The sequence below is a fragment of the Mytilus edulis genome, chromosome 4 (assembly GCF_963676685.1).
Source record: "Mytilus edulis chromosome 4, xbMytEdul2.2, whole genome shotgun sequence".
Taxonomy (NCBI): domain Eukaryota; kingdom Metazoa; phylum Mollusca; class Bivalvia; order Mytilida; family Mytilidae; genus Mytilus; species Mytilus edulis.
The window spans coordinates 15,787,748-15,813,477 of NC_092347.1; the positions used below are offsets into that span (position 1 = coordinate 15,787,748).

At 30.1% G+C, this 25,730-nt stretch overlaps 1 protein-coding gene across 4 annotated transcripts in view; it reads right to left on the reverse strand.

Moving 5' to 3' along the window:
* Positions 1 to 1,576: 1,576 nt before the first annotated feature.
* Positions 1,577 to 25,730, reverse strand: part of LOC139519077 (fibronectin type 3 and ankyrin repeat domains 1 protein-like) — a 40,174-nt gene continuing 16,020 nt past the window's right edge. For 2 of the 4 annotated variants that reach the window (XM_071310864.1, XM_071310862.1), the window contains exons 3-11: positions 19,982 to 20,106; positions 15,810 to 15,891; positions 14,610 to 14,624; positions 12,821 to 12,895; positions 11,816 to 11,881; positions 10,900 to 11,114; positions 9,669 to 9,841; positions 6,219 to 6,263; positions 1,577 to 5,005 (exon numbers count right to left, since the gene is read on the reverse strand). In XM_071310864.1, the coding sequence (XP_071166965.1) occupies positions 4,943 to 5,005; positions 6,219 to 6,263; positions 9,669 to 9,841; positions 10,900 to 11,114; positions 11,816 to 11,881; positions 12,821 to 12,895; positions 14,610 to 14,624; positions 15,810 to 15,891; positions 19,982 to 20,106 (859 nt within the window). In that variant the 3' untranslated portion in view covers positions 1,577 to 4,942. The remainder of the gene's footprint in view (positions 5,006 to 6,218; positions 6,264 to 9,668; positions 9,842 to 10,899; positions 11,115 to 11,815; positions 11,882 to 12,820; positions 12,896 to 14,609; positions 14,625 to 15,809; positions 15,892 to 19,981; positions 20,107 to 25,730) is intronic. The other 2 variants (XM_071310866.1, XM_071310863.1) reach the window with 1 other exon arrangement.

Consider the following 25,730-nt stretch of genomic DNA (forward strand, 5'->3'; position numbering starts at 1 on the left):
TCAAGAAGCATAAAGTCTACACATCTCTGACAAGACTAACATACCCAATGTTCCAAACAACTAAACATCCAAAGGGACTATAGCTAGTTTACCTCAATTGCCTGAAATTCCACTTCTCTTCATACTGGATAGTTATCACATCACATTAAATTTATGGACAAGATCGAGTTAGTTCAAATATTTGTTCATTTGAAGAAAGATTAAAGGCTGCTGCGTACATTTGCTCTCAGAGGATAGGATTAAATTCTCATAATTGACAATCAGCACTGCTGTTGTTGGGGAATTGTGATTAAGTATTTACTTAACCCCTATTATTTCTAGTTTATCCTGCACAATGACGATCACTAAGATGCTTGATGAACATTAATAGTGCAGGGATAAGGCAATCCCCTCTTTCTGGTAAATGACGTCATAAAGGCGTGCATAATTGACAAGTTTTTTACGGTGACGGATGAACTCAAAAGTGGTCTATTGTCCTTTACCTCATATTCATGGTTTAGCAACTGGATGATAATTTTTTTGGTACTTTTGTCATGTTTAAAATATCTCACTATATTTGATATACGTTATATATGGGTTTCGTCCAAGGTCTATATTTCTATCGGACGAGAGTTCACATGACCTTAACCTCATTTCATTGATCAGAACTATGCCTCCTATGACTTTGAGGTTTAGTATGTTCTGAACACATCATGAATAATGTTGCAACTCTAGCTGTGAAATGTATGTTTTTGTATGCAAATATATATTTAAGGAGACAAGTTGTTTGATTGCCAATAAGACAAATAGAGTAAAAAAAAGATAGGGGTTGGTAGGTTGAAAATTGACATGTAAAATGATACATGTACAATTTGGGATATACCTGCCTTCTATGAAGCAAAACTTGAAGTTAAATGTTGAGAAAGCTGAAAAAATAAAAAATTTGGTTGAATAGAATGGATTTTGAATTGATTGTCTGACACCTATGTTATCACAATAGAGTGTAGAATGATTTTTAATTAGACAATTATCCACCAGATACCAAATTACATAGGAGTAAGCAGCTATATATCCATGAATAAACTTCTGAAAGTACCACAAATGAGGCAGTAAAGCTATAAATTCTCCATAGAAAGAAGATGTTCTAATACTTATACAACTGACTATCAAATATCAATGACTATTACTATATGTAGTACCCAAACATATCACAAACATAACCATGTAAACTATGCAAAAGTTTTAATGTCAATATACCATGATTTGACTCAACCAGCTCACATAAGTCACATGACTTCATCCAGGCAAGACAAAATCTTTTTTTCAAGATCTGATAGTCAAATAAAAGATGGAGCAGTCAAAAACAAAAGCTTGTGTTTAATCTTGGGGTTGTAAATGTTGTAAGTATGAATATTGCCAATCAATACTGTTCATTTACCGGTAAGTTTGTTTACCTCTAACATAACAGTTTGATCAAAATTCTTGGCAATTGCTTGCTTGTGGATTCTGCCTCTGAAATCCAATGAATGTAATGGGACACCAGGAAATAATTTGTTCAAGTTTTTCTCTTTCAAGGCAATAAATTGAGACATAATCATAACATGAATGTTTGATTTTATTAATGACAGATTGTAATAATAACATATACATAAACAAAAAATATCTATCAAGAATTATTAATCATTAAAAATTACGTAAATATGAATGGAATGTAAATATTCTGTTCAAGGACGGAACAATTCTATCAAGGACGGCATAGACAAAAATGGAATGTAGAAAAATACAAATTTATCAGCAGTTGGACTATCTCAATGTTGTACAATGATGAGATCAACAATATAACTATCATACATAATATGAAGGGATGGATCATAAATTCATGGAGAGAATGTGTTTAAAATTGCCTAGACATACATTGGGTAATGTTAAATTGGGTAATGTTAATTGCCTAGGCATACATTGGGTTACATAGGTAGCCTCAACAAAAAGATGATAGCTCACACAGAGTTGTAGTTGACACTCATACTTTCAATAAATTATAGATTACATATGAAAAACTACCTTTCATATCTGTGGTATTAGAATAAACTAGATATCCATGAGATGACCAAGAAATAATGTGTCTCAAGTGCTGTCAACACATAAATAAAATGAAAGGTGGCAATTGATCCCTATTAAAAGCATGTAATTGCTTTAAACACTATACAATTCATTGACAGGACCTACTGAAGCAGCATAACCCACATAAACCAATATTGCATATATTGAGTACATTACAGAGTAGTCTAAATATTTTAACTGAGTAAAAAATATATTGCAGATAATACATAATAAAATCCTCAAAGGTATTGCTAAATGGATAAGCATTTTGATAAGCTTTTCTAATTGAATAAATTCATAATTTAATCTGCAGTATTGAGCTTTTATACCACAATACCAGTAATTGTATCTTAGTATATATGAAAAAAAGCTACATAAAAAAATTGTATGAAAATAGTAATATAAAATCTTATATTCTGAAAAAAAATAAAAATTGGTCACTTCACATTTGTGTGTTTTTTAAGAAATTATTCAGACTGACTTGCATATATTTGATAATTTTGCATTTAACATTCATAAACATGACCCCTGTGAACTTTTCCAATGTATTCACTGAAAAGAAGGTGAAATGATAATCTTCTGGCACTTTATAAAGTGGTTAGACATGAAAGGTACTTTTTCAGGAATGAACGATGGTATAAAGGAAACAATAACTGTTAAGTCTGATTCAACACCATTTCTAAAATAACACAATGTTTCACATTTTATGATTATTATAAATAAGCTCACTCACTTCTATTAAAATAGAAATTAATGATCATTCAAATATAATAATGTATTAAAGACGAATAATTTAATAACCGTGCAACAGTAATAAATACCAGTAATACATATTTTGGAATAACTAACACACAACAACTTTGACACAAACTCACTATTTTAACACATTTACTAAAAATATAATAAAATGCAAGGAATATTTGTCTAAACTGTGGTACAGGTGTTATATATCACTACTTTGTAATATTAATATTATATATGTCAATGTAATTAGAAAACGTAAAAAAAATAAAATTGTATTTATTTTAATCTTTCAATTTCATTTGAAAAATAGGAGATATAACATGTATAAGGTAAACATCAATGAAACAGCAACCCAAAAATATGAGAAAACAATATGTGCCATCTATAAATATAGACAAGTGTTTTTAAGATGTCGAGTCCTGAATCATCCAGGTGTCTAATAAAGATTTGATTCATATTGAATAAATTTAACAGACACAATCAAGAATCTGCAATTAACACAAAATTCCCGATTACCGTACATGTACATAAGAAATGTAGCCAATCATTAGTGGACAAATAGATCTTTTTTCCTTTCTAGAAAGACAATGCTGTCACGTGAAAGTAAGAGGAAATTACTATAATAGTTTATAACTTTTAAAGTTTTATTCTCCTTTCTGCTTTTGTTTGTATAGACTTACAATGTTTATAGAAATATATGACCCCCACCTGTTTGTCTGCAAGGGGTTGAGGTAAAAAAAAAATCATCAACATTTTTCTCCAATCACAAGTTCAGACTTATAGATCAGGAAGTCCATACTAAACTATTTAAGTATTTGTATTCTTCATTTAATTATCTACACAAGGAAAGAACAAAAGACAAACAGGCTTTAATCTCGCATATTTTTCTTAACATAAATCAATTATTCAGTTTAATTCAACAAAAATTCCTTCAATACCTAGATGCTACACTCTAATGCCAGGTAGCTTAGCACTTCAGAAAATTAATTTAAAAAAACATTTCTGAACAATTAAATCTGCATGTGTAACTATATAATACAACCAAACGTCATAGTTATAACATGTCTTACTGGATCACAAGCTTTCTAAAGATAGAAAATCTTTTTTTAAATGTTGTAAAGGTCTTACATAGTTTTTCTTTTATTCTCGACTCTGTGAGAACCTTATGTTTGAGGAGGTCAAGGGCAAAAAATTATTTCCATTAAAACTTGAAAGGAGGTAAAGGACAAAATCAAGCCAATATATACAGGATTTGGTAAGGTTTCCTGTGTCTTGATGATCAAATCACAACCCCTACCATACATTTTTGATTTCTCAGTTAGCTTTTTTAAATTGCATATTCAATATATATTGCATACATACAACAACACACTGGATTAATATATACAGATCCGTTCCTTTTGTATTTGGGAATAAAATAAGTAAAACATTAAAACTATATCAAAAGAGAGCAATGGTATGTACCACATTCATACCAGTTATATACTACTTTAATAAAATTCGTTTGATACAATTTAATTTGTGCACAAGATTTTACAATTCTCTTTTTTTACATAATATGTTCATTTTAAAGTAGAAAATGGAAGTCAGATAATGCCATTTCTGTTTTTTTCCCCTTAAAAGATGATTTTTATTTAGATGCTTAACTGAAATAAATGCCCATTAATTGGAAACAGAGAGCATTGTTTTTGTTTTAAATAAATAATAACCTTTAAACAAAATGGTATTTTCAATTGAAAATATTAAAAATTTTGGCTCATGACCTTGAACATAAAAAAGTTATATATATATATATATATCAGAATAAATACATGGAAAACAATCTGAAAGGACCACGTTATATTCATCTTTAATGATTCAAATGGTAAACTATAAAATTTCATCCTTGCATATAAATTATTCATATTGTGCATGTGGTAGTCATCCTGAATAGTTGTCAATAATGGAGTTATTTTACTTGCTGGATCCATTCATCTTTGAATTTGAATTAGCTACCTCAATTACTGAAAAAAGAAGCTGTATTCAAAGAAATAAAAGTTCGATGGTGTTTGGCACTCCACTGCTGTTAGTATATATATTATATTGCAGTTTTACCCAATGTCAAATGCCAGGTCCGAAATCAGATTTTTATTCCTTTCAGTCCTTTATATTCAACATGTTCATCCAGAGAGCGCAATATACGCTGAAATGAAAAGAAAAATAATAATTGCATTTCCCATCAGAACTTGTTCATTACAAAGTACTACTTGGTGGTTTTTAACAACCTTGACTGGCTGTTGAATAAGCCCTCCCACAGTCTGGTATAATACATTTCTGACCTTGAAAATAAATCCATCATATGAATATACACAGACAAAAGTTGAATGAATGCATATGAATAATAACTGTATTTGCAAATGGCATACATAGTATGTGTAGAGAAAATTATTAATCAAACAAGTCCTATTTTTGACATACTTGTACTTCATTTTTGCAATTCTAAAACTACTTTAAATTATAAGAATCAAATTAATCTTTGACTTGAAATTATGACAAAACATATATATGATATTGCAAAAAATGATGAATTTGTTCAAACCAAATGACATCAATTGCTTCCGTGTATCTGGCTTGATAAATTGTCTAGCTTTAGTACCTCTGAATTGATTGCAAAATTCTGTACTCAGTATATTAGAGATTAAAACCTATCTTTTATCCACTGGCATGGATTAATTGTCATCTAGCTTATGTTTGAAGACCATCATAGATATCAGAGTATGTTTGTATTGCTGTGTTTTGTAACCTTGCTCATTCCTGTCACAGAATCTCTTAATTCATTTTTTTTTTTTTATTACTGAAGGTGTAATACCACCATTGATTTTCCCCTATTAGTCTTTCTTAAATTTGCAATTTTCAAAAAAATGTGCAGACGTTATCTTTGTTTCAAATAAAGAAATACTTGGCATGAGTAAAGTTTTATCCTGTCCAGTACTATAGAAAAAATTTCACATTTATAAAATTTCATTGCATACAATAAAATAACCGTCACTGGAAGTTAACCTATGAAATTTCTCCCCTTATCTAACCTGTGTACAAGGTTTAGGAACCATATGCATGTAACCTCAAGTTAACAAAATATTCTATAGAAACCCCAAATAAAAAAATAATAGTGATTTGAAATACCCAAGACATATGTTTATGAAACAGAAACGTTTTACTGCAATAAAATGTAGGATTAATTACCTACAACTGTCAAATTCAAGGGAATATTTTGTTTTGACCTATTTTCGTATACAACCGGATGTGAAGTACGTACCATGATTTGGTGGTATACACCTGAACAATTTTGTTAAGTTTTTTCAAAATAAAATTAAACCTAAATGCATATCTGTATAGTTTATATTCTATTAGCATACCCTTTTTTCCATTGCCTGTGCCATCTGATAAGCTGTTTTCCCATACTGAAAATAAAATGAGCCATCTATCATATGTATGAAAATATATTATTACTCATAACATTGAAAACAAACATATTTGTCATTTTTCATTTAAGGAATGACTGTAATATTTTTTCTGTCTATGAAGAAATAACATAAAAAATTTGGTGCACACTAAATAACGCGCGTATCAGGTTATTTAACAGTGTGCACCACATTTTTTATGTTATTTCGAATAATTTACAGTGTTCTAGGATTCCCATTACCCGATACCCGGGGTAAGTGGATTAGGACAACGGGTAAGTCATTTTTTAGCCTTTGTCACCCGGTGGTAAGTCAATTTTCAAGTTCGGGGAAGCCGAAAAACTCTTGAAATTTCCCGGTCCTCTTCAATTTTCCCATATCTGCTTTTTATTTTTATTAAATCACGAGAAAAAACTTTGATAAAAGATCGAAGATTTTGTCGATGTCTATCGGCGCTTTTATTCAAGCACTCCTTTACTAGGTGTAATCAAGCGCAAAAGAGACCACATTCTTCTCCTATCATTCTAAAAGTCGGTCACGGTGTCAGTAAAAATCGGAAAATCCGGATTGATAACTGGTGCTTAAATCGGGACATAAACGATTTTTTTTCTTGTCATCGGAGGAAAATAAACTTACAGTTGCATTTATTATAGCTCTTAATAAATGACATAGTAATAACTATAACATATTTGTCAAATTTAGTAAGAAATCGTTTTTTTTTTTAATTTTGTACAAAATTCAATCGTATCCGAATCCAGCTTTGTTCAGACAAACTTCACAACATATAATTTAAAGCATGTCATAAAAGTTTTTAAATTTAAAATCTATGTGCAACAAATGACTTATCCTTAATCATTAATGTTCAGTGAATCAGCCTGAAAAATATTCAGTATTTTATAAAGAGCATGTCTGATTTTTAAAAAGAGTTGCATGTAAGTCCCTTATTTTTTTTACAGTGGATTATTGGTATGAAAGTCAGTGAAGTACTGTTATAGTTCAATGTACTTTTCTGGTGGTATAGGTATATAGTTACAATTAAGCCATATATTTCAAATACTTTTCAATACACTTTAGTCATCATTGCTTCATACAAAACATCATTTGACATCACAAAAAAGGGTACTTTCTGAAGCATGAAAAAGGTGCCAGATAATAGCTAGAATGCAGGATTTTGCATCATTTACCCCAGACCCCCGGCCATAAGGGCGGCGAGCTAAAGTGCCGTCCGCATTGGTTGGCGGATTTAACTTTTGGATGTGGGTAAGTAATTTTTTTATTGATCTTACCCGTGGTAAGTCAAGGTGCCAAAAAAATCCTAGAACACTGATTTAATTCTAAATTCCATTTTAAACCGTAGAAAACCATGAAAAAACGTTGATGATGTGACGGTCACATGACTAAGTTACCGTATAAATCGTTAAATAAGCCGCAGGTTTTTTTCTCTGTCTTTGTCCCTGCGTGTTATACTCGGGTGCGTGTTATGTAAGTATTATTTTCTGTTTTCAGGACGACGGTGAAAGAAAAAAATATCTGGATTTGTTTTCTGGAGACAGTCAGATTGTCAAGTGCTTGCAGTGACTTGATAAATTGTTAATGTTGCATATTTTGTTATGAATAAATAAATATATTAACTAAATCGTTTGTTTTTATTTCATTCAATCATTGTTGGTTTACAGGAAGTCGATAACCATGTGTTTAGTGTTCATTTCGTAAACAAAGAAAGATAACTGTGTCCATACAGGATATTAATTGTGTATATATCATAAATATGTAGTTGTTAGTTGATTTAATGTGTTTTAATATAAAATTTTCTAATGAAATAATAAAGAAAGTGATTGTGTGTCTTGCCAATATTACAAGTTTCTTTAAATGACGATGGTGATGCATGTGCTTAAATCGACACTTTAAAGTGCTTCATAAACAAAGAGAGATAATCGTGTTTGAGAAGAGGTACCAAACAGGATAAAATACTGAAGAGTAACTGTTTGTCGTTTTATTGTGTTTCAAAACGAAATATCTTTACGAAATATTATTGGATGTTTAACTAAAAAAAAAAAAGAATACTAATTTTTATAATTTAATCTGTTAAAACATTTATTTATTGCCGTCTTCTTTTAATCCCCCTTGTCATTGCTCATAACACTTTCATTTAAAAATAGACAATGACTTGCAAAAAGTAAATTGTTTTGTTTGTTGTATTCATCCAAATTAAAATTGAAAAATGTTTGTTACGTTCAGAACTTCAACTTTTATTTTATAGACAACAATAAAATTCTTAAGATTGATTTAATTAAAAAAAAATCTTGACTTTTGGGTGAACAGTTTTCACACGTGGGTACAGGTAAGTAGGTCATAATCAAGGTAAACAATGGCAGTTTTATGGCTTGGGTGACCTTTCATGCATACATTTTTAAGATTAATTTAAATCCTTAATGCCAATTCAAACAATAAACAAGCAATCAATACCATACTAATTTTAATCAAAACAACAAGGTTCAATGGACACCCAAGCTGTCAACACATGGCCATTGTTGACAAAAAACATCAAACGAAACTGGCATAATTAAAACAATGAGAAAAGTATAATTATTTTATTACGATTTTTTATTTTAATATGACACAAATAAATATATTCAAAAATACTCTCAACTTTCTCACCAATCTGAAAATAGAAATGAAACAAATTACGGTGTGAGTTACAAAAGGAGAAAATATTCATGACACTATCAGGTCAGTAGAATAAATATACGTTTTCTTCAGTGTGCGCTTAATATTCAGGTGCGTTTTATGTAAGGACAAAAACAATCTTCCCCCCAAAAAACGGCCGTGCGGCTTATAAAACGATGCGCTTTAAATTCGAAAATATACGGTATGTCTATGGGCTCATAACAAAATAACGTCAGCCAATCAGAAGACGCGTTACATCCAAAATTAAATTATTTGTACAAAAAGGACAATAAGAATGAGTGTTGTTAATATTATTTTTTATACTGAAATTGACAAGACAAGTATGTAGATGTATCTCTGGTTTCTAAATTTCACTTTCAGAATTGGGCTAACAATGATAATATGTTTAAAAGTATTTTATAGAACAAACTTTTTGTGATTTAATATATGAAATTTGCTGACAATAAGGTTGTGTTTCAAAAACTGTCGTAGGTCGCTTTCATTCTGGAAAATTTGTATATTACTCCAACAGCTTAGCTTTGGTCTTCTTCCTAAATTGCTGTATGCTTGAGAAGCAGCAAATACCAATTTTTAAGTATTAGTTATGACTAGTTGGAGGATTAAACCCAGAACTTCAGATGTTCAAGGTAAGTGCAAGGGTGTTCAAATATACAAAATGTCTACACATTTTTAAATGATCTTAAAAATCCTGTCGAAATTAAAACTTCCTATTCTCACCTCATTTTTGACTGTTAAGTCTGCATTCCTTTTTAGCAGTAGCTCCACAAGTTCAAGATGACCGTTAATAATAGCTATCATCAATGCAGTTTTCCCATCTCTATCTTGTTTATTTATGTCAGCACCCTTACTGAGTAGTGAATAGGCTACATCTCTCTTACCACTTACGGATGCTGGAAATTAAGAAAAAAGAATAGATATATATGACCTTTTAGATCATATTAAAGTAAAGAAAGGCTGACCTGTATTTTGTTAATTTTACATTTTGGACATTTTATAATTAAAATTAAATATGCAGACAATTCAATTTACTGTGGATTCATATTTATTCATTGGATACTAATTGTTGTGTATTGGTAGTCAACCACACATTAGAATGTTTATTGACATACAAATTTTCTATAGGTTTGCATGCAGAATTAAAAAAAACCAACATTAAATTAAGTATCCACCAAAAATACATTTTTTCCTGTAACCACAGAAGTAAAAAGTTAATATATCTAATAAAACTAGATTTTTAGGGAAGTTTGGGTAAAAAATTATTTGAAGCTAAAATTATTGTTTTTGAAAATCACATAAAAATTGAAAATAGTTTTCAGTCACAAATTATGTAAAATTCTATAAACAAGAATGTGTCCCAAGTACATGGATGCCCAATCCGCACTATCATTTTCTATGTTCAGTGGACTGTGAAAATGGGATAAAATCTCTAATTTGGCATTAAACTTAAAAAGATCATATTACAGGGAACATGTTTACTAAGTTTCAAGTTGATTGGACATTAACTTCATCAAAAACTACCTCGACCAAAAATTTTAACCTGAAGCGGGACAGACGGATGAAAGAACGAATGGACGGACAAACGAACAGATGCACAGACCAATAAACATAATGCCCATAAATTGGGCTTAAAAATCAAGCGCAAAGGGAGGATTTAGTTCATCATAGGAATTGAAATTTAGATTAACAAATTGATGAATGCACAGATGTACACACTAGCCAAGGAACCTAATACTACAGCAACTGCATAAAGATTGCAAAGCCTTTAAAGTTCCGGATACAGAAAATTAATTAAGTAGTAGAGTGTGAATGCATTGGTTCCAAAGGATATTTCAAATCTTTTGTTTTCATATAAGAATTACTGTATTGTAGTATTATCTTTGTCATTATGATTAATATAAAGTATTTCTTCAATAATAATTTCTGTGATCTTCAAGTTTTGACTACTAACCACATCTTAACAACGGTGTCCATCCACAATTATGATCTGCGATATTAACTTCAGCTCCATCCTGTATCATCCATTCTATTAAATAAGTATTTCCTCCATCAACTGCCCAATGTAATGAAGTAGATCCACCTCTGTCAAAATCATCATATTTAGCCCCTGCTTCTCGTAAAATCTTCACAACTTTTAACTGACCAGCATAACTAGCTAACATAAGGCTGAAAAATATAAAATGACAAATTAATCAACAAATGAAGAAAGGAGTTATCTCCCTTATCATAGTTGCGTTTCAAAAAAATTTATTTTAACTTTGGGTTTTTTATTATCTGCATATAAATATTTAACTTTTCCTTTCTTATAGTATTCCAGTTTGCAGTTCCGGAAAGTTAACTGTACGGTATGTCCTTTATGTCTGAAAATGTTATAAGTAGCCTGTGCAATCATAACTTACAGGAAACCATTTTTTATCAAAGCTAGACATCTTGTCAGTCAAAGAAATACTGATACCATGGTTAATATAATAGAACTGATCACTTTTTGGGTATCTGAGACACTTGACCTTAGATTATGCAACAACTGAATAATTGTTGTCATATACAACAGTCTCTTTTGCTTTGTGATGTCAGACTCTTTCTTTTATGATGTCAAAATTTACAGAAAACATCTGTTATGTCTAGTCACAGCAGATAATTAGCGATAGTGTGTATTTATGTATACATCATCATAGAAATGTTCATTGATTCCATTACCAGTATTTACTTATACTTTATCATTAATTACATAATTTACTTTAAAATTATCATTAATAATGTTATTTACCTGAGAATAATCATTGATTTCAATATTTACTAAGAAATCATCATTGTATACATTATTTACTTAGTAATCATTATCATCATTGAATACTTTATTTACTTACGCTGTTTTCCCTGCATCATTTTTAGAATGGACATCAGCACCATTATTTAACAAACATTCTACAACTCTGAAAAAGGAGAATTGGGTATTTATTCCTTATTATTCAGCACGTTGCATATGTATATCTATATAGGTTGAAAAATGTTGTTAAGTGTCAATGATTTACTACTTGATCTTATATTAATTTATTGATTGATTGAGTGTAAGTGTTTTACATCACTTTCAGCACTTTTGGCTATATTGTGGTGGCTGGTATTAATTTATGAAGGATGCTTGAATACTAAAGAGAATCACCAACCTTTGGTTGAAAACAAGCAATTCTAGTTATAAAAATAGTCAAACGCCCATGCCACATTCTGATTAAAACTCACAGCATCATTGTTGACAATCTTGTGATTACTGAAGATGAACTACTAAGATCACTTGACCATCAAATCCCCTTAAATGGTTTACAGCTGTCAGACCCTATTTTATTCATTTGCAGCTATTCTGAACTTCACAATTATAGTAAATTACATGAAAATTTGAAATAGTTAAAAGTTTTGAAAAAGATACTATGCAATAAAAAAAATCAATGTTAAATGTGTCGAACAAATATGTCCAGATAAACTCAGAAATTTGAAAATATTTTAGCAATATTACAGCCGATTGCATTGCCTGTATAGGTAAAGGTAATATCTTTTATTAGCTTGTTTGCTAGCTGAACCGTGTCAGAAGTCATTGTTAGGTAAACTACCCTGCTTTAAGAGTAGACTAGTCCGACAGATAACCAATCAATCTGTCTGTAGGACTAGACAACTTTGAAAGGAGGGTAGTATACCTAACAATGACTTCATGGTTCAGCTAGCAAGCAAGCTAACCAAAGATGTTACCTTTACCTACACACTTAATGCAATAAGCTGTAAGGGTTGCTTGGTAATCGTTTTTACTGAATTACCTGCAGAAAAGCTAGAGGGGTAACAAATGAATAGATTTATGTTGTATTTTGTCTCCCCCTTCTACTTACTCAATAAAACCTTTCTGTGATGCCTGCATCAAACCAGTAAAGCCATATTTATCTGGAACATCTATTTTCACATCTCTGCAAAAGGGAACAAAAAACAATCTTTTAAAATATATAAAATATGAAAACTAAAGCACAACATAGGGTGTTGGCTGGAATTACCTTACCAGGTATTATGAGGTATACACGAACCTGTAAATTCACTTTTTAATAAGGTATGTATTATTGTAAATCTTCAACAACTGATAATTATATAAGCTATATATCTGTTTCCTTTTTTATCAAGTTATAGAATCAGTCTGACTTCCAGGAAAGAAAATCATTTACTGATACAATTTGAAGTTCTTATTACTTGACCATATACTTATTCAAGCATTGCAGTACAAAGTCTGGAAATATGATATTTTAAAAGAATTTGACTTGTCTAAAGGGGAAAACATCTGCAATATTTACTCAAGACTAAAAAATAAACAGTGTAAATGTCTTCCTATGACATGACTATTATACGTATCAAATTCCTAATTCATAGATTCAGTAATTCAACATAAAAAAGTCTGGGAAACTGATATTTTAAGCAATTTTCTATTTCCATTGGTCCACAACTTCTGTGACTTCTTATGATAAGACACTGTACCAAATAAACAATCAATAAAATAAAGCATTACAGGGAAAATACTGAAAACTAGAGAGATAAACAAACTGACAGACAAACTGACTGACTGACTGACGTAGGCCAAAATTAGAGTCCAATTCGTCTTTGTTAGTATGGCTAGTAAAGCAACTAATGGTAAAATGGAATTAACTGAGGACTGATATCATCCATTTCTAAATCAATTTCTCCTAGATATACATTAATGGATGCCCTCAAATGAACATTAAATAAGGTGACCAAAGTTTGACACTTTAGAATAACAAAGCTGTCATTGACCTTCTGTCTGACTTACAAATCTTAGATCTCCCACACAGAGAAAGTTTATACAAATTATTGACCTGACATCTTCTTTTAATGACTAAAAAAGTGTAAAATCAATGGAGAATATTGTCAAAACACATCCATAAATTGATATTAGACTTCTCCTTAATACAGGTCTGTGACACGACCAGACATAAACAGTTGACGTTAATAAATTGTAAATAAAACTTGATCTTGGAGTCAAAAGTTTAATAGATAGATATAATAAATAACTAAAGGTATAATTTCTGCTGCGTAAAAATCATGCTTTACAGTTTTCGCCAATAAATATCTTGTAAAATGACATGATAAGATATTCAATATTGTGTACTTTCACACTGTGAACAATTTGAATTAAGTTAGATTTAAATGTATTGATACATTTGAGTATGAGTATGTTATTAACACCCACAAATATTTACGATGTTAGCCAATTCAAAATGTTAACTGAAAACTCATGAAGCATACATTTATATATTGTAATTCTACCATTAAGCAAGGTAACCAGATTATATATGATCCATTTCTAATGTCTAACCTACAAGAAATTCAAAGCTTTTCCAAATCACAAACTACTTTGAAGTTTGCAGTTTAAGAAAAATATCTTTTTAATGTTTAGGTACTTTTAAACTGGACATCCTGTCTATATCAAAATTATGTTTGTCATACAAAAATCTTACTCCTACTATGTCAAAACATACCATCAAAATGTTTTCTTACAAACAATTCTTGCCTTTAACAAAACTTAAATAACACTGTATTAACTTTTGTTAAGAAGCTCAACCAATGTAAAAACACAAAAACTGTTGAAACGTTAACTTTAACCAATGTTGTACTTACCTCCCTTGGTAAAATCTAATGTCAAAATGTTTTATATTTTCATTACAAATTGTTAATTTTTGGGAGATTCTTTCACTACTTGTTTTTCAATGATTTTGATATTTTACTGTTTGTCTGTACAATAACAAACACAAATCATTTACACATTTTTACAACAAAATATCAGTTAAATCCTTTGTTTAGTGAGATTATCGTCTTAAAAGGTGAAACTTTTAACCAATGTACCATGTATGCAAACTTCCTATGAGCTGTTGAAGACAGAGAGTGCAACCTACAACTGGCTTTCTAGCAAAACAGACGTAATGCCACTCAAACCAATGAAGATGCTAAGCATGCCAAGAAATCTGGATTAAATGTAGTTCTAAGAAGGATTCATGACATTCCTTTATTCATATATTCTAATTTTGATGGTACCAAATCTTCTTATCATCAATTGTTTTGCACATTCACTCTTGCTCTGTGCAAATTGTTTGTGAACATTATAGTTTGTAAAAAGCCTGTAAAAGTGTTAGGTTCACTCTTTTCAGAGACCAATGATATCTGTAGTAAGTATTCCACAAGCAAGAAAGTGTATTCAAGTTGATGTAAGATGAGAATTGCAACAGTTATATGTGATAAAAGATAGATTTTACTAAATATTTACTTTCTCCCAGATCTGTAAATCAAAAATGGCAATAACCAATGAAAACCTATTGTCTATTTCAGAATTGATATCAATACTTTGTCTGAATATTGAAATACTGGAAAAATTGAAATAAATTGTAACAAAATATATAAGGGGTTATATAATAATCCTGTTGTTGGTACTATAAGGTGTTCGACAAAACATACTCCATATAAAAAGATTTGTTACAATTAGTTTTGCAATTGTTTTCAAAATCTTTTTTAAAGAATTACTGTGCTCTCAGATGAAAACTATGGTGCTGATTTAACCATGTTTTTTTTTTTAATTTTGACTCAATATTGTAACAAATTATTGTACTGAAATGGTGTTCTTCAATATTGTAAAGTTTTCATCATTGTTCCTCTTCAGAATCAGAAGTTCAGATATGAAATCAGAATAAGGGTATAAAGCACATTTCATTAATACAATCTGGTCAATTTTTTTCCGCAAAAGTTATACTTATTTAAGAAACAAATTATGTAGTATTTTTTGTCTTTTATATGTTCTATTTGAATGAAACAAACAGAAAACCTTACCCTGTGTCTAAAATCTTTTCTATTTCCTCAACATCTTTTCTCATAATAGCTCTATGTAAATGTTCACCTGTCAGTGGCTCCTCTGAAAAACAAACAATAACAGTTAGAAGATAAAGAGGGCCCTCATGGGGTTTTTGATTATGTGATTACTTGGCCGTTTTTTTAATGATTATTTGATTATTAAGCCAAATATTTCATGATTATTTGATTACCTAGGACTGTATTTTTAGTTTATGATTATTTGATTACTAAAGATAAGCAAATATTTAATGATTATGTGATTATATTGGCAAAAAAAATGGTGATTATGTGATTACTAGGACCCCCCCATGAGGGGCCTCGATAAAGTACCATGAATGCCATAAGGAGTATTTGTAAGGAGACAAATAAGTCATCTCAAACCTCATCACACATCAAAATATGTCTTCTCTTAACCAAGTGTTTATGTTGTTTAGTACTATGGTTGTCTGGAAGATGTTTATTTTACAATTTACTATTTTACTGTTTCAAACTTGCTTTATGATGTGGTTTCCTATTGAGAGTAGCATACAATGTACTTTCACTACAGACTCATCTTATAGTGTTAAATTGTCACATGTTATTAGGTGGGTTGCACTAGCTTTCATTGATAATTTAATGTATACTGACCTCTTTCCATTTTTTTATAAATCGACATGTCAAAATCCTCTTGCTAAAATTGTAATAGTACTGTGAATGAGAACTTAAATAAGGAAAAGGGAAAATGATTTTTTAAAACCTTAGATGATAAAACATGTTTTCTTATATATAACAAATTATAAGCTATACTAATTCACTTTGGAATGTTTTAAAAAAAATATTAGGGAAAACGAGCTATTCAGATATAGACATATAAAGACACTACATAAAAACATTTGATCTAGTATATAAGCTCATAATCTGAACAAATGTTGTCCAAACAAGTCTATAGCTAGGAATAAACACATCAGAATTAACATGATTAACTAATTAGATTAATGGTAACTGGTACTATTCTACAAATTCAACAAATAACATTGAACAATTACCTAACATTGCTCAACTTATTTTAGGATCATTCTTTTAATAAAAGGTTTTGGACCAAATAAAATCATAAATTACAAAATCTTATCAACTTTGTATCTACTTTAATTAAAGCACTGTAAGACTTTTATTGAAATTTAATTTAAAATAAGTGCTTAAGTCCTTTGATATTATGACAAAAGATTTAAAAAATTTAATTTCAGTATTTTGTAAAGTCCAGGATAATAAGTGGCCGTGAAAGTATGTTATGTAAACTTAAGGTGATTTTAGTAATATTTCCTAATATAAGTCTATAAATAGTTAGTACTTCCTGAAATGCGCGATTTGTTGGAGCCATACATGATTTCATTAAATTAAGTTAGATTTTATTTTTGATTATCTATTCTTTTGTAAGATGTTCATATCTAACAACATTCTCTTTGATGGTTGATGCATTCTAATATTGCCTATCTTGTATTTTTATCATATAAGGACTTTATTTTGAGTTCTAATGCTAGTAAAATTTATAAACTTTATATAAGTCTTCAACTGAATAATTATGATACCAAAAGTATAGAAAAGCGAAGAACGTCTTAGTTGTGAACAATTTTAGAAAGATATTTCAAAATTGGAAGTAATCCTATATAAACTCCACATGTGCTTCAGAGCTTTTTGTGTTATTGGTTCGCTGTATCATTGGTGTATAAACCTATTTCCTTTCATGTAGTAAAGTGCTTGACATATATGATATAGACACTTGTGTTTTGTTGAAAACCATAGTTTTGTTTTGGTTATTTAGTGTTGTTGGGTTGCTGTATCATTGACATTTTAATAACACACACTCCTTATATTCCTAATATATGCAAAAAGTTCTTTGTTTTTAATGAAACAAGAATGTGTCCATAGTACATGGATGCCCATGGACTATCATTTCTATGTTCAGTGGCTGGTGAAATTGGGGTCAAACCTCTAATTTGGCATTAAAATTAGAAAGATCATATCATATTGAAAATGTGTACTCAGTTTCAAGTTGATTGGACTTCCAACTTCGTCATAAACTCCCTTGACCAGAAACTTAAACCGAAAAACTTTAACCTGTAGCAGGACAGACGGACAAAAAAACAAATAAACAGACACGTACAGACAAAGAGACTCTGAGACTTTAAAACATAATTCCCCTTTGTGAGCATACTTTATACTATGTATTGCGAGAATATATAAGACTTGTGAACTATCTAAACACATTTTACAATTGGTACTATTGTGTTATACTTTTTGTACTTTATCGACTTGGAAACTCGTACAGATTGAGATGAAAATGTAAGAGTGATCCAAAGTGTGAAACTTCGAAACTCGTACAGATTGAGATGAAAATGTAAGAGTGATCCAAAGCAGATTTTACGTGGTGTTATATCATGGGACAGCAAACAGAGGAAAAGTGCCCCATGCTTTTACACAATCAGATATTTCATTCATACAAGTTTATACTAAAGTAACCAGAGGAAAAGTGCCCCATGCTTTTACACAATCAGATGTTTCATTCATACAAGTTCATACTAAAGTAACCAAGATATAGAATTGAATTTAATTACTTTCTTCTTCATTATATCCCAGTATTTATGGTAATCCTTGATATCAAAATTGACATATAAAGGATCATTATAATATATCTCACCAAGTACGAAACCTGATGTCCTATATCAAGGACAACTTTATATGGCACTTCATGTTCTATAAACAGGTATAACCTATCACCTGTTTACTTGTCAACAATCAACATGGAGAGAAGGGCCTATCGCTGAGATATAAAAGGACTTTTAAAACCAAATTAATTGTCGATTCTACCCAAGACAACAACCATTAAAACCTGCTTTGATATACTAAATATCCCTGCTTATTACTGTATCTGTGTACTATTTGTATTAAATGAATGTTAGAAACTTTCAATGTAAACAAACACATTGAAATCTAATTTAAATGGTCATATAATTTTCATTTTAAGAGTGTTGTTAAGGTTAAAGGGATCATTAAGTTCTCATATACGTCACGTTTCATTGGCATGGTGCAATGAAAACAGATATGAAAATACCTTGAATAAAAGTAGGAAAATTAGTATCAGAAAAATTTGGTAGATTTATCTTTAAGTTGATTTTTCTTTTGCATACCTAGTGTCATTATCTGGCTTTTAAGCAGGTAAACAACAGGTAAAGTGACATTCCAAACCTGATTAATTTGTGTCTGATAATAACATTATTATAACACCCTCTTGTGAAGACTACCATAATCATCATATCAAATTACATCAAAATCAATGAAGAAAACAGATTGTATAGGAGCTGATTATTTCCTTGGAACATAAATGGCCATTCTCATAAAATTCTATCAATTTTGTATAATTCTTTTTACAATTAGTTGATAGATGCATTTGTATTGTAGCTGTAATTAACTGACTTTTCTTTAGCATTTGTTTTTGATTTTGATCGTTATGATTTTCTGATAGTCAAACTGCCATCCTATTTAAAGTCATAACTTTCAGTTGGACCATAAAAAATATTTGATTTTACAATTAGATTCATTTTCCAAGGTTGTTCTACATAAAACTTTTAGATATTTCAGTGCAGTTACAAACATAATTGACATTCCCATTACAAGAACCTCAACTTCAAGAAAAATTTAGCTCTCTGAATATAACAATACAAAGTGCTAATATATGTTACAATTCAATTTTTAAATAGTGAAGCAGGAGCAGTGCACCCTTCTTGTGTACCTGAGATTACCCCTGGTTTTGGTGGGCTTCATGTTGTTTTACCTTTTACAGTGTACTGTTTTGTGGAATTTTCATTTGTGCTATTTTTGACGATTTTGTTTTTACTTATGGTTTTGGAATGCCCTCTAGTATTTTCCCTCTCTTTTTTTTGTAATTTTTTCTCTACCAACATGCAAAGTTTTAATCTGATTTCAAATACAAGAACATTAGTCATGTAAACACCACAGGTTCTTTAAATAGTATACCAATGTTTGGGCAAATGTTTGACAAAACTTAAGATTGCCAAATGATTTACAAAAACTCTAAGTCTAATGAATCCACATGTTTACTTGCAAATTATGAATTTGTGACATTAAAACTACTAATTAACAGTATCAAATCTTACTTGTTGTTGATACATTGACATGAGCACTCCATTCACTGTTTCCATAGTTATTCATAAATCGTATTCTATAATGGTATTCTGTCTGATGGTCCAGTCCTGTAACTGTATGTCGCTTACCATAACCTCTGTAAATGGAAAACAATAAAATACAGTATTGTTTACATTGGTACATACATGTAATGAGAATTTCCCTATCAGAGCCTCTGTAAATATAGATATGGTTCCAACTTAATGTGTCAAAACATCACAAATTGGCCCCTCTTGCAAAAGATCTTGAAACTATGCAGAATAATGGTATATATGATATTTGGTTTAGGCAAGGTAAAGATATATAGGGTTGAAACATTTAACTGCAAATTCAGCATTTTTTTCATTTATAAAGGGGCATAACTCAAAAACAATGAAAGTAAGCTACCCAAATTTGAGATTGATTTGTGTTTGGTGGTCACATGAGCATTGTGTTTGAAGTTTTTGTAACATTTGGTAGGCTAATTTAAGTTTAGAGGACGGTAAATAATTTTGGGACATACACACAAGGAAAAAAATAAACTGAATGTCCCTATCTTTAAGTAGCTGGGGCAAACACATATTTGATGAGGGAGTAAGAAAAATAATATCTCCAATGGAAAGCTTTTGTAATTTTACATGGAAATAATCCAGCTTTTGGTAATCTAATATCAAAAAGTTAGAAATTGACAGTCAGGAAATAGTTCAGATGTGCTATTAGAATTCACTGCATGTATGAACTATATAACCATAGAAAACTCTGGTGTTACATAATAGATTTAATACTTAATGCACTTTAAAAATATATTACATCTCTCATCTTCCATTAAAACTTGCATTTAACCTTGGTATCAGTCAAGTTGCATTATTCTTTTAATTGAATGTTTTTAAGTATGAAATTGATCAATAGGCCTTCATTGACTCTGCACCTAAAACATCACCTACTAATGATGTTTCTAAGTTTGAAGACAATGAAAAGGAAATTTCACAAAATAACAAGATCTCTGTGTGGGGTATACGATCTTTATGATTTCTTATAAAAGATCGTCTATCAAATAAAGGCTCAAATGTTGACTATATCCAATCAATAATTTACAATGTGGATCTGCTGAACATTACAATAAATACTTACAAATGAATTGGTCGCGTCAGAATGATTTGGTAAAATATAAAGTTAATGTTGCGTAGATCATAAAATAAAACGTGATACTCATCAAATTTTCTATCATGAATAGATAATTAAATATGAATTATTAATTAGCATGGTTTAAATATCTTTATTTTGTGTTTAGTTCAACTATATATATGCAATCTAAATCACAGTCCAAATGGGATTTGAAAGTACATGTACAATGTAATATTTAAAAAAAAAAATCTCTTTAAACAGAATCATTTAAACCAACCTTGAGCAGCATATTTTTTTAAGAGCTAAAATTATGTCTGATGTTCATAATAGGAGAAGCTTCAAACGATAAAATGTATAAGTTAGGAAATATTAGCACGGCCAATACATAAACAAACTTAATAGTAGTTGATGTCAACATTGGGTGTCAACTTTTAAAAGGTTCATGCAAAAATTTCTTTTTCTTCGAATAATTAGAAAGAAGGTGAATGATTTTCCACACAAAATTTGACCCCCTAAAGCTCTAAATTTAATTTAAAATGTTTGAAGATCCATCTATCCCAGAATTAACAGAATGAATATAGATAATTGTCTGTTTTCTACAAATGGCTGTGTCTTTTATGGTCAAACTTTAAATACACCAGCTGCTAAATCAGTATCCATTATAAAACTATCATGCTAAATTCCAAGCATTAGTTTACATGAACTTCTTTTTTTAATTCAATTCCATGTGAAACAATGAATCATTAATAGTATGAATTAAACCTAGAATAAAGACAATTAAAAGAAAAAGTAGTCTTTTACTAAAAATAACCATAAGTAAATATGTCATGACAATAGGTAATTGGAAGAAATAATAAAACCCATTGTACTTTGTACTTTCACATAAATTTTCAATAAATATCACCACAAGCTGACTCTTGGTCAAAAGTACAAATACATATTTATATGATCAAACTGTGGCTGGTCAAATATTGGTCAAATATGGGAAAGTTGTAACCATATGGCGGGTCCATTCATTTTCACATGATTTTATAGTGATTAAATATTAAAGAAGCAAGTAAAAAGCAATTAAACTATCTTAAGATCTACTTTATTTATCTTTGGTACAGAAAGTTGATAAGGAATCAATTTACATGATTTCCTTTTCAATTAATTACAAGATATATTGGTTGAACTGATTGGTATCATGTTAATTAAATCAAGTATAAATCTTATTGCAACAACACATCAATAGTCTATAGCAACATGTATTTGTTAAATAATCACTCATATTACTTATAATCACTTATAAACCACTTAATCTAAGTCTAAAAAAAACAAGAGTGCACCCACTGAAATGTCTTGCCTTCTTTACTAATCATTGATATTATGTTGATACTTCTAAATATAAAGCTTTATTACAACTGTCACATAAACTTAAAATTAACCAAGAAAACTAAACATTGACCAATGAACCATGAAAATGAGACAAGGTCAGATGAACCATGCCAGACAGACATGTACAGCTAACAATGTTTCCATACAACAAATATAGTTGACCTATTGCTTATAATTTAAGGAAAATAGACCAAAACACAAAAACTTAACACTGAGCAATGAACCGTGAAAACTAGGTCAAGGTCAAATAAAACCTGAACGACTGACATATAAATCATAAAATATTTCCATACACCAAATATAGTTGACCTATGGCATATAGTTTTAGATAAAAAGACCAAAACTCAAAAACTTAACTTTGACAACTGAACCATGAAAATGAGGTCAGGGTCAGATGACATCTGCCTGCTAGACATGTACACCTTACAATTATTCCATACAACAAATATAGTAGACCTATTGCATAAAGTATGACAAAAACAGACCAAAACACAAAAAATTAACTATAACCACTGAACCATGAAAATAAGGTCAAGGTCAGATGACACCTGCCAGTTGGACATGTACACCTTACAGTCCTTCCATACACTGCATTTACTAGACCTATTGCTTATAGTATCTGAGATATGGACTTGACCATCAAAACTTAACCTTGTTAACTGATCCATGAAATGAGATCGAGGTCAACTGAAAACTGTCTGACAGGCATGAGGACCTTGCAAGGTACGCACATACCAAATATAGTTACCCTATTACTTATAGTAAGAGAGAATTCAACATTACAAAAAATCTGAACTTTTTTTCAAGTAGTCACTGAACCATGAAAATGAGGTCAAGGACATTGGAAATGTGACTGACGGAAACTTCTTAACATGAGGCATCTATAAACAAAGTACGAAGCATCCAGGTCTTCCACCTTCTAAAATATATAGCTTTTAAAAAGTTAGCTAATGCCGCCGCCGCCGATCACTATCCCTATGTCGAGCTTTCTGCAACTAAAGTTGCAGGCTCGCCAATAAAAAGGACTTTTATTAAACAATGATGATTAAAATTACTACTCAGGAATGTTTTTAAACATATTTATTTATAGTGGAATTGGAAAACAAGTTATTGCAACCTATATTAATCCCTTTCCACTTTGCAGGTGTGTGTGAAACTATAACTTGATCTGTAACTCATCATGGTTAACTTAATACGTTTTTAGAAAAAAAAAAGTCTGTATAACAGTCTTTTACAACAATTTATCTTAGACCAAAGCTTGTAATTTCTGCTAAAATTAGCAGAGCATAACGAGACTTGATCTCTGTAATTCACCAGGGTTAACTCACATATATACCAAAAATCAGCCCAATATCTGAAGGCTTTAGATAGAAATTGTGTATAGTAGTTTATTGCTGAATGACAGAAGGACAGACAGATGGAATGCCAAAATGATGGAATACAAGAATGACAGACAAGGGTTAAACAATATGACCCTGACATCTTTGTTGCTGCAGGACCATTAAAAGGTATTTAAGAATTCAATATCCTAAAACACACTAATTTCTGCAGATGGTATTTTTACTTCAACTTAATTTTTCAGTAATCAGGCAATATATCTAAATTTATGTTTTATGCCAAGTAAGCTAGGATATTTGTACACCCCCCTTTTTTTTAATCTTGATTCCATTTGACCAAATTGACCAACCACTCAGTACTTTTCAGAAAAACATAAAATACTGAAGATAAATATTGGTATTGTGTTTCTACGACGTATTTACAATCTTTATTTGTACATAATATTATTTCACTGCTTCATTGGACATGTTCAAAAGCTAAATAAATATGCTTACTTCTGTAGACCTCTAGACCTTATCAATATTAAAACAGGATTATCTTGCATGTCTGAAAGATTATACCTTAACTATACATGCAAAATAGGAATTAGCATATTCTTAATGCCTCATTGAGGCATGTTATTCATTTAGAAAATAGACTGTTTTTCTGCAATCCTGCTCTGGTTAACCAATAGATTTCAAATAATAAAAATCTGCATCATTAATTTGCTATGAAAAGATCATCTTCCAAAACAGTTTTGTTTATGATTGCATTTGTATTGGATATCCATTCAACTGTTTCCAAAAACTGAAAGTCGAAATCAAATCTGAAGTCAAGTGTACAGATTAAAACAGTATTGAAACTTTTAAAAGTACATGACGTATATATACATGTAATGATGTATGTTGTACATATATTGGAAATTACCTTTTACTTGAAATTTATTACTCTATTAAACTAAAAAAGATTTAATCATAGATATAATTCTGTCATTCAACAAACTGTGAAAAGTATGCATAATATTTACTTATTGACTTGGCAGGGGCTTGCAGACCCACAGGAAGTTGTAAAACTGTGTTGAACATATATCTTAAACTTAAAAATGATTTTTTCATGTGAGATTCATATACCATATATACCTTGTTCCAACATGAACTTATTAGGTATGGAAGAATGTTAACATCAAATTAAAAAGAAACACTTTAAAAATATTTGTTGACACAGAGATATGTATCACGGCTCTCGCCTGTATGAACTTTTGATAATATGATGCAAATATTGAAAACAAAATGAAAATATGTTTAACATGTAAACTATAAAAACTTATTTTCAGAGTTAAGTCCCAAACAAACTAGTTAAAGATAACTTTTAAAATATTGGAAAGAAACATGGAGTCTGCTTCAATAAAAAACTTACAACTAAGATTGATTGTAAGTATATATACTGAATTTTTCATAATTTACGATCAATCTTAGTCATAAAAAGGCTTATAACTGTTTTTGTGTGATTCACTAGGTGTTGTAACATAACAACATTTCCCATTTAAAATTATCTATTTGGTCTTATTGCATTGTTTATTATTGCATTTGCAAATAAATCATTTTAAGGCAATGAGGCATACAAATAATGCTGTAAAAAATTTACAATAGGAGTCTTTATTTTTGTGACACTTATCAAGTTGCAATTTTCAAATATAAATGGGCCACGGGTAGCACATATGGGTAACACGTACACCACTATCTAATGACAAATAGACAAAAACTCAAATCTACGGATGCTTTATAATTTACTTTACAGAAAGAGATTATTGCTTTCAATTGCAACTCAATTGAACATGTTGAACTGAAGCAATATAATTCACAACAAACATATATATACAATAGACCAGGATAAGTTACTATAACTCAATGAAATAGTGGAGAT